Source organism: Scylla paramamosain, chromosome 8 (genome assembly GCF_035594125.1).
Source record: "Scylla paramamosain isolate STU-SP2022 chromosome 8, ASM3559412v1, whole genome shotgun sequence".
NCBI lineage: Eukaryota > Metazoa > Arthropoda > Malacostraca > Decapoda > Portunidae > Scylla > Scylla paramamosain.
The window spans coordinates 17,074,044-17,084,539 of NC_087158.1; the positions used below are offsets into that span (position 1 = coordinate 17,074,044).

A 10,496-nucleotide genomic window follows, 5' to 3' on the forward strand; every position below is an offset into this window, starting at 1 on the left:
ATTTTTTTCAATTTTTTTATTTCTCTATTTTAGCTTGTAACTAACTTTGCAATGATTGAAAAAATAGTGCAGATTTTTTAAAGTGTTTTTTTACGTGTGTAAAGTGAAATGGGTGGACTTCTCAGTGTTTTTAATGGTGTCAAAGTTCCAACACTTTTCCATATTTCATACTAATATTTCTTTACAACTGCTCAGGCTGGAGATGTTTTGATATTGTGAATATTAATTAGAGTAATTATCAAATCAGAATATATAAGACATTCGAGCCTAGCTTCATTTTTTCTAGAGGTCAATTTCAAAATTAAATACGTTACGTACGTAATCGAGCGGGCTGGCGGCAGCTCGCCCGTGACGTCATCAAGGATCCGGGACTCGCTCGGCTCCAGTGTCTCCTCATCAATATTTACCGTAAATTCCAGTATTTTCTAGGTGTTTCCAGCTGTTTCCAAACTCAGGTGTGTAGGCAGAAGGAGAAAAATTAGAGAAATGGAAGAGGAGGAAAAAATAAGGAGAAATGGAGGAGCAGGCAAAACAGGTATAACCAAGATGACAACGTTTAGCTTAGTTTCCCTTCCTGACCTTCCTTTTTCTGTAATATTTCGTGTGTTTTGGATGTTTTAAGTGTTTTGGGTGTATTTAGGAGTGTTGTGGTGTGTTTTGAAAATGTTTTGGAGGTGTTTAGATGTGCTTGGGATGTATATTTTGCTGTTACCTGAGTGTTTTGGGTGAATTTAGGGTGTTTTAAGTGAGGCAAAAAATGTTTTTCTGTGTATTTTACGTATTTTTAGCCATATAGGATGTCTTGAGTATGTTTTGGAGTCTTCTATGTGGGTTTTGGGGATATATTGAGGTGCTGTGATTTTTTTTTTTTTTTTTTTTTTTTTGGTGTGGATGAGTTTTTGTGTGTGTGGGGTCTTTTAGGTGTATTTGAATGTGTGGTGTGTATTGGGTGCGTTTTGGTGTGTTTTGGTCATATTCGGTGGTGTTGTGGGGTGTGTTTTGGTGTGTTTGAATTAATTTTGGGATTTTTTTGGATGTGCTTTAGATGTTTTGAGTGTGGGTGATTTCTTTTTGGCGAGTTTGGGGTGTTGAGAGTCTTTTGTGTGTGTTTGTGTAAATTTGATGGGTATTCTAAGTTGTTGTGGGATGTTTTTGGTGTGTTTTGGATGTTTGCAGCATATTTTCATTGTCTTGGGTGAGTTTTTTTTAGTATATCAGGGTATTTTGAGTGTTTAGGATGTTTTTAGTGTGATTTGGGTGTTTTTTTTTTTTCTTTTTGTAGTGTTTTGAGGTGTTGTGATATGTTTTCAGTGTGTTTTGGGTATTTTAAGCTTGTTTTAGGTGTGAATGAATAAGTTTTCTCATATTTAGGTGAGTTTTCAATGTCTTGGATTTGTCTGAGTTTTCTTAAGGATTTTTTAGTGTGGTTTGGGGTGTTTTGAGTCTTTTTTTTTCGTGTGTGTGTGTGTGTGTGTGTGTGTGTGTGTGTTTGAGTGAGTTTTGTTGTTTTTTAGGATGTTATGAGTGTGGTTCAGGTGCGTTTGGGTGAACTTTGTGGATGTCTTGGCGTGTTGTGAGTGTGTTTTGAGGTATTTTGGCCACACTCCCCAAGTAACCCAAATAACGTAACTTAAATGCCAGAACCTCACCAGGTTCGTGAATGCACTATTGCTATTGTATTCTAGATAGATATAAGCTGAATTAGTCTCAATAAAAACTAAATTGTGTCCTGAATACATGCAGTCTGCTGCTGCATTCCCAATTGGTATGAGATAAATATGTATTCCCACTAATACAATATGAATGTGTGTTCCTAGTACATACCAGATGAATATGGGTCCCTAGCAAATGCAAGATTGATTCTGTTTCCAATATAAGTAAAGGTGGATTTGTGTCTTTGGTAGTTGCAGGAAAGCATTTGTTTTCAGTAAGTATATTTGAATCTGTGTCTCTTAATAGAAAATAGCTGAATTTGTTTTCCTGGTACATAAAACTGAATCTATTTTAGGGACTAGCAACTCAGTGGGCCTTTTTTTTTCCCATTCCTTTTGTCACCCTAGGCCAGTGCTCCTCTTACATGAAAATAAATAAATAAAATAAATAAATAAATAAAAATAAATAAATAAATAAATAAATCTTCACTAGGTAGTACAAGCTCAATCTATGTGCTCAACAGTTACAAGCTGAATATCTGGGACATTGGTGGCATGTCCTCCTGCCAGACCTACTGGAGGAACTTTTTGAGTGCACTGACATCCTTATCTGGGTGTTGGACGGTGCTGATGGAAACTGCATGAGAGACTGTCAGGGGATACTGAAGAAACTGGCAGCAAGTGCATCCAGAAGCAGTGCCTTTGTGACGTCATCAAGGGCTGCAGTAGTGGAGAGGTGAGGAGACTGCCTTGCTTATGTCACTCGCTCACTCAGTCATTCAAGTCCTCATCTCCTTCATTATTTCATACTAGATTTGTAGATCTTCTTACATTCTGTTGTTGGTGAGTTGATGTTTTTTTTCTTGCAGTAATGGGGAGATGAGGAGACTTCTTTGCTTATATAACTCACTCATTCACTCAGTGTACTCCTTAACCCACTTTGTTCCATGCTAGACTTTTGAAATTGTTTGGAGGTTTCTCTAGGACAGAAGATATTGCCATTAAGTAACTCTATTGGATTCTTTGTTTCTGAAAAATGTCATCCCAAACTGAATTAAACATATTGGTGCCAGTCATCTAACACTAGTGTAGATTTTGATTAACAAGTAAACTCTCAATAACATCATGTAGAGAGTAAAAGTATACCGCATTATATCCACACAGTACTGAAATAAATGCCTTCCTTGTGGCAGGATTAGATGGTGCTGCCGTGTGGCATTGATGAGTGCCGGGAGAAGAATGGCGGGTGTGGGCACCTCTGCGTCAGCACTGTGGAGCCGAACTACTACTGCCAGTACCAGCCAGGGTAGACTCATCAAGAAGTTTAACTGTGAAGGTGAGGACTTGAGTGTCACTCTTCAGTCTTTATTCTCAAACATCTTGGCCCTTCATCTCTACATCTGATAGTCTAAAGAGGAAGTTACTGGGGTTTCCAAGGATGTTTTTATTATTCTTAGGATATTTCAACAAGGATTCTGTCTCATGAGTATGATTAAGATCTGTTATCCACATTTGTATACAGTGATGTGCAGATAGGATAGTCTTTAATATTTTGTATAATTTATGCTTGTGATATGCATTTCTTATGAGTACAGATATCATTCTTTAACCGCTCTTGTAAACATCCCACCAAATCTGTGTTCCTGAGGGTGTAATTCTCTGCCACAGACATTGATGAGTGTGTGGCGCCCAGGTCCTGCTTCCAATATTGCACTAACACCACTGGTGGCTTCCACTGCTGCAGTCAGCCTGGCTACCGCCGTCACTCTTCCAACTACATGCACTGCATGGCAGATTCTGGCAATCCCTATCTCATCTCTTATAGGTAATGCAAGTAACTTCAAGCAATGGAAGGGACCTTTTGGGTATTCTGGGACATTCTTATACATTGGGATCCCTACTTCATATCCTCCCAGATAATGTAAATCCCTGTAACCCCAAGCAAGAAGGGGAATGTGTCTTGAAACTGAACTGCATATGTTTAACTGTAGTATTAGTATAGTACAATACAGTACCTCATTTCTATTCCCCACCCACACAGAGCCCATATGAGCAGTCCAGAGACTCCTTAGGTGCTGGTGGAGAAGAATGAGATGACAGTGGATGGTCTTGCAGTCTGGATCCATGGGAACATTTAGTTCACAGACATCTCGGTAAACAAGATCCAGATGATTTCCTGGGATGGCTACTGGACTTGCACCATTGTGACTGATAAACTGGACCTTTCTCATGCAACTGCTGTGAATGCCATTGATGGGTGAGTCTCTTTTCACCTCCTGAGTTTAACAGACACTTGGATCTAGAACTGGATGGTTTTCCTACTTTGTTTATATCATCAGTTATCTCTGTTGTATGAGTTCTGATGGGGATTTAGACTCAAAAAGACCTGTATTCATCCATTTTTATTTGTACTTAAAATGACTCCCGAAAAAAGCACTTTCCTTAAATATAGATGAAATTTCTGTTTCTTTTGTGGTTTAAGTACCTTTGGTTATTGTTCTGCTAACCTCTGCCTTTTCACAACTCGAGGGAGGGGGGTGGTCTTGAGTCATCCACGTTTACAACCATTAAGGTGGGGTGCGGTGGGGGAGAATGTATGTGAGGCCCACGTGTCCGCACCTCTCAGGGAAAATCTGTGTATCTGTGCCAGTTACTTATCAGTCTTCCTCGACAGAACCACTTGTATTGATGGTAAGTACAGCCATCACATATACACAATTGCCCAGAGTGATTATGTCATGAAGTGTAGTGAGTTTCATGTGTATAACTAGAATAGGAACTAAGAGTGTCATTTCCATAAACTGATATGTGAGTTTCATGAATTGTTATATGAACTAGTGAGCTTTAACTGGGGATGTGATAGGTGGAGGTATTCTTTTACTCATAATAATTCTTTCCCACACACATAAACACTTCCCTTAGATTCTTACACTCCTATTTCCTCAGCACAAGCATAAACAATTAGCCTTTAAGTGGGGGTGTCAAGACACTTAGCGTCGATCTCAGAAGAACAGTCCGTCCTGGGGACATTTGTTGTTCCCTTTCCCAGATGGGGATTCTAAGGCTTGTGTATGAGTTGCCATGATTTTAAATTATGAGTGAAGGTTGTGTGTGTAATTAGATGCTTGTAGTTCTGTGTGAAGGAAGAGAGTAGTCTTTAGAGTGAAGGGTTTGACTGCCCCCTTGTATTGTGAAACACAAAGAGAAACATTCAGTGTGGTCACAGGTGGTTGAAATCACAAGTTCACAGCATCCTCTGATCTAGTGCTTTAGGTGGAGTAATTATCATTTTAGCAGGTGCCTACTACCTCCTCTTCTATTAAGTGTGTGTGTGTGTGTGTGTTTCACCTGTCACCTATGCTCGTCTACTGGTCACTTAGCCAGCCAGCTGTTCTTATACGGAAAGAGGTCATAGCTCATAGTGTGTGTCTGTGTGTGTGTGTGTGTGTGTGTGTGTTGTCTTTATCTGACTGCATGCAATATATGTATGTCTATTTTTTGTTCTTATAGCTTTTAAGTTTTGAAAATGCAACTGTTACTATAAAGATTTTAATCTATCTTATGCCCATGGCTGTGCTCTCTTTAGGTGTTGTTGTTCTACATACATACATACATAAACTTATCTTCTAATCTGTCGATTTGAGATTCCATAATGTAAGTAATATAAAAAAAAAATAGATAAATAAAACTCGCTTAAGATAACAAAAAAACACAATACAGAAACATAAAATATTCAAAAAAGGGGATTGAAACTTTAAAAAGTAAGGGAAATTAGAAAAACAGGAAACCAACAGTTTTTGAATCAGAACCCATACACTGGAGGAATGGCAACGTGAGGGTGAGTACTAAGCGTCAGATCTTGAACATTAAAAGTTATTGGAGTGTGTGGGTTGTATAGTGGCTCCATTTTGAGTAGAAATGTTTGACAAAGAGTGCGGGAAGTGTAGGAAGAAGGTAACACGTAGCTGGAGAGGAGTAGCTTGTGGAAATTGTTACGATAGTTATGATGCTGAGTCGGTTTGGCAAAGGCTAAATAGGGTAGGGGACAGGATTCAGTGCTGGTGTGAATGTTAGCTGGTACGTACAGTCGGCTGCTATGTGCCAGCTCCTGTGTACCACTGTTTTGGCTTATATGTGCCACTGTAGGGCTGCTATGTACTGGCTCTTATTTACCACTGCTTTGGCTTGTATGTACCAAACAAGGTTGCTATATACCAGCTACCAAGTAGGGAGGTAAAAAATAATATTGTAAAGAATAAATTAAAAACAAGTATTATAAAACTAATAAAACTACATTTAAAGATAAGACAAAACCATAAAAAATTAAAACTATTGTCAACCAATAATATCAATAAAGTTCAGCATACTTCAACTTCATAAATGCTTTCATTTGTGTGTCTGTGTGTATGTTTCTCTCTCTCTCTCTCTCTCTCTCTCTCTCTCTCTCTCTCTCTCTCTCTCTCTCTCTCTCTCTCTCTCTCTCTCTCTCTATCAGTAGTTCCACGGGTTTTCAAGGGTGTTTTTATGATTCTTGTGACAGATTAACTTCTTTTCAAAAAATATAACAGGAGAAACACGCCTTTAAAGGATTGTAATTTAAGTGACACTTTTTTTTATGATGTTTTGTACAGTTCTATTAACATATCTACAACATTTCGACTTTATTAACTGGAGAAACACCCTTCAAAACCCTGGTTTTTTTGTGTCTGACAGAGAGAGAGAGAGAGAGAGAGAGAGAGAGAGAGAGAATATTTTAGTTGAGTCTATCCTGCGCTCGTTTGTATTTGTTACGGTGAGACGGTTCAGCAGTGAGTGATGTTTCCGTTCATAATCATGTAGCAGGTGTGGAGTGGGGCAAGGGAAATTAGGATATTATTTGACATGTTATTTGATAACATGTGAACTTTTGTGTGTATGTTTGTGGTTGTGGTTGAAGGACCAGTAACAGGTGGCACTGGGGAAGGAGAGCAGTGCCTGGCTGGCTAGTGTTTTCGTCAGCACTGGTCAGTCTTGCCCCACACGCTCTATTAACCAGTGTTTCCTTATTCCAGGCAGCTTCTCCCTGCATCGACCACCGCTGAGCAGCACCAGAGAGGCATGAGTATGTAAGGTTAGTCCAGCGTTGCCAGCCACCCCTTATTCAGCCTTCGTCCTCGTTTATTTAGGTTTAATTAGTCGTTTTTTAGGTATTTTTTGAGGTTGATTTATTTTTAGATTTTGTTTACATCTGAGTCTGGAAACAGTTGGAGATTTAGAGAAATATTGAAAGTTCATCAATATGTAAACAAGCTGTCAGCTGAGGTGGAGGTCGGGCGTCAGTGTTTACAGCCTTTATTTGCTTCATCTCTCACTTATTGTAAGCCAAACATATCACAAGATGGAGTCATATGTCTAGCCTTCATATCCGCTGATCAGATATATCCGCCATTGCCTGGTTTTATTGTCATGAAGGATTAATTGAGGTAATATGGCGGCCGGCTCCTTCTCTCAGGTCGCCCCGAGGGTCGCCATGATGCATTGTTGCCTGCGCCAACTTGTCGGTTCCAAGATTTTTTTTTATTTTTCTGAATGACTTTATTTTACTTGTATAGTAAGATTTTATGGTTTCTAAAAATATCTTGATGCTTTTCAAGTATTTTTTTTCTTGCTTCAGTTAAGTAAATGTTCTGAATTTGCTCTTGTTTTATGCGTAAATAAAGGGCGGTTTATCCGGTTATTTTTACCCAACCCGATTCTTGGCTCTTTTATTTCAAGCTTTAATGAAGATATTATTGCGTGAAAAAATCGTTTATGATATTTAAAGTGTTTTGCGTTCTTATAGAGTTAAGTATGTGGACTTTGAATAGGCTTATGATCCCGTTAAAAGTGGTGATTTTGTCATTTTTTTTTATTTTTTTATTTTTCTATTTTAGCTTGTAACTAACTTTGCAATGCTTGAAAAAATAGTGCAGATTTTTTAAAGTGTTTTTTTGCGTGTGTAAAGTGAAATGGGTGGACTTTTCAGTGTTTTTAATAGTGTCAAAGTTCCAACACTTTTCCATATTTCATATTAATATTTCTTTACAACTGCTCAGGCTGGAGATGTTTTGATATTGTGAATATTAATTAGAGTAATTATCAAATCAGAATATATAAGACATTCGAGCCTAGCTTCATTTTTTCTAGAGGTCAATTTCAAAATTAAATACTTTACGTACGTAATCCAGCTGGCTGGCGGCAACTCCCCTGTGACGTCATCAAGGATCCAGGACTCACTCGTCTCCAGTGTCTCCTCATCAATATTTACCGTAAATTCCAGTATTTTCTAGGTGTTTCCAGCTGTTTCCAAACTCAGGTGTGTAGGTAGAAGGAGAAAAATTAGAGAAATGGAAGAGGAGGAGGAAGAAATAAGGAGAAATGGAGGAGCAGGTATAACAGGTATAACCAAGATGACAACGTTTAGCTTAGTTTCCCCTCCTACCCTTCCTTTTTCTGTAATATTTCGTGTGTTTTGGATGTTTTAAGTGTTTTGGGTGTATTTAGGAGTGTTGTGGTGTGTTTTGAATATGTTTTGGAGGTGTTTAGATGTGCTTGGGATGTATTTTTTGCTGTTACCTTTGTGTTTTGGGTGAATTTAGGGTGTTTTAAGTGGGGCAAAAAATGTTTTTCTGTGAAGTTTACTTATTATTAGTCATATGGGATATCTTGAGTATGTTGTGAGTGTTTTGGGTGGGTTTTGGGGGTATATTGACGTGCCGTGAGATTTTTTTTTCTTTTTTTTTTTTTTTTTGGGGGGGGGGTGAGTTTTTGTGTGCGTGGGGTCTTACAGGTGTATTTGACTGTGTGATGTGTATTGGGTGCGTTTTGGTGAGTTTTGGTCATATTCGGTAGTGTTGTGGGGTGTTTTGGTGTGTTTGAATTAATTTTGGGATTTTTTGGATGTGCTTTAGATGTTTTGAGTGTGTTTGGGTGATTTCTTTTTGGCGCGTTTGGGGTGTTGAGAGTGCTTTGTGTGTGTGTTTGTGTAAATTTGATGGGTATTCTAAGTTGTTGTGGGATGTTATTGGTGTGTTTTGGATATTTTCAGCATATTTTGATTGTCTTGCGTGAGTTTTGTGAGTATATCAGGGTATTTTGAGTGTTTAGGATTTTTCTAGTGTGATTTGGGTGTTTTTTTTTTTTTTTTTAGTATTTTGAGTTGTTGTGATATGTTTTGAGTGTGTTTTGGATATTTTAAGCGTGTTTTAGGTATGATTGAATGAGTTTTCTCATATTTAGGTGTGTTTTCAATGTCTTGGGTTTGTCTTTGTGAGTTTTGTTAAGGATATTTTGAGTGTGTTTTGGGGTGTTTTGCGTGTTTGTTTGTTTTTTTTTTTTTTTGTGTGTGTTTTTGAGTGAGTTTTGTTTTTTTTAAGGATGTTACGAGTATGGTTTGGGTGCTTTTGGGTGAACTTTGTGGATGTTTTGGCGTGTTGTGAGTGTGTTTTGAAGTATTTTGGCCACACACCTCCAGTAACCCAAATAACGTAACTTAAATGCCAGAACCTCACCACGTTCGTGAATGCACTATTGCTATTGTATTCTAGATAGATTTAAGCTGAATTAGTCTCGATATAAACTAAATTGTGTCCTGAATACATGCAGTCTGCAGCTGCATTCTTAGTTGGTATGAGATAAATATGTATTCCCACTAATACAATATGAATGTGTGTTCCTAGTACATACCAGATGAATATGTGTCCTTAGTAAATGCAAGATTGATTCTGTTTCCAATATAAGTAAAGGTGGATTTGTGTCTTTGGTAGTTGCAGGAAAGCATTTGTTTTCAGTAAGTATATTTGAATCTATGTCTCATAATAGAAAATAGCTGAATTTGTTTTCCTGGTACATAAAACTTAATCTATTTTGGGGACTAGCAACTCAGTGGGCCTTTATTTTCCCATTCCTTTTGTCACCCTAGGCCAGTGCTCCTCTTACATAAAAAAATAAAAATAAATAAATAAATAAAAATAAATAAATAAATAAATAAAAATAAATAAATGAATAGATAAATCTTCACTAGGTAGTACAAGCTCAATCTATGTGCTCAACAGTTACAAGCTGAATATCTGGGACATTGGTGGCATGTCCTCCTGCCAGACCTACTGGAGGAACTTTTTGAGTGCACTGACATCCTTATCTGCGTGTTGGATGGTGCTGATGGAAACTGCATGAGAGACTGTCAGGGGGGTACTGAAGAAACTGGCAGCAAGTGCATCCAGAAGCAGTGCCTTTGTGACGTCATCAAGGGCTGCAGTAGTGGAGAGGTGAGGAGACTGCCTTGCTTATGTCACTCGCTCACTCAGTCATTCAAGTCCTCATCTCCTTCATTATTTCATACTAGATTTGTAGATCTTACATTCTGTTGTTGGTGAGTTGATGTTTTTTTTCTTGCAGTAATGGGGAGATGAGGAGACTTCTTTGCTTATGTGACTCACTCATTCACTCAGTGTAGTCTTTAACCCTCTTTGTTTATTTCATGCTAGACTTTTGAAAATGTTAAGAGGTTTCTCTAGGACAGAAAGTAACTCCATTGGATTCTTTGTTTCTGAAAAATGTCATCCCTAACTGAATTAAACATATTGGTGCTAGTCATCTAACACTAGTGTAGATTTTGATTAACAAGTAAACTCTCAATAGCATCATGTAGAGAGTAAAAGTATACAACATTACATCCACACAGTAATGAAATAAAGGCCTTCCTTGTGGCAGGATGAGATGGTGCTGCCGTGTGGCATTGATGAGTGCCGGGAGAAGAATGGCGGGTGTGGGCACCTCTGCGTCAGCACTGTGGAGCCGTACTACTACTGCCAGTGCCAGCCAGGG

At 38.2% G+C, this 10,496-nt stretch overlaps 1 protein-coding gene across 2 annotated transcripts; it reads left to right on the plus strand.

Annotated features, from left to right (window-relative positions):
* The first annotated feature begins 358 nt into the window (after window positions 1–358).
* On the plus strand, window positions 359–9,786 carry LOC135102879 (uncharacterized). 2 transcript variants are annotated; one of them, XR_010269820.1, is made up of 7 exons: window positions 359–535; window positions 2,177–2,388; window positions 2,846–2,988; window positions 3,321–3,477; window positions 3,694–3,909; window positions 6,704–6,762; window positions 9,725–9,786. XR_010269820.1 is itself a non-coding variant. In XM_064008478.1 (5 exons), the coding sequence occupies exons 1-5, from the start codon at window positions 515–517 to the stop codon at window positions 3,722–3,724; spliced, it is 564 nt and encodes a 187-aa protein (XP_063864548.1). In that variant the 5' UTR covers window positions 359–514; the 3' UTR covers window positions 3,725–4,120. The 2 variants fall into 2 exon arrangements, 1 of the variants encoding a protein (XP_063864548.1); XM_064008478.1 differs by lacking the exons at window positions 6,704–6,762; window positions 9,725–9,786 and having other exon boundaries at window positions 3,694–4,120.
* The last annotated feature ends 710 nt before the right edge of the window (window positions 9,787–10,496 follow it).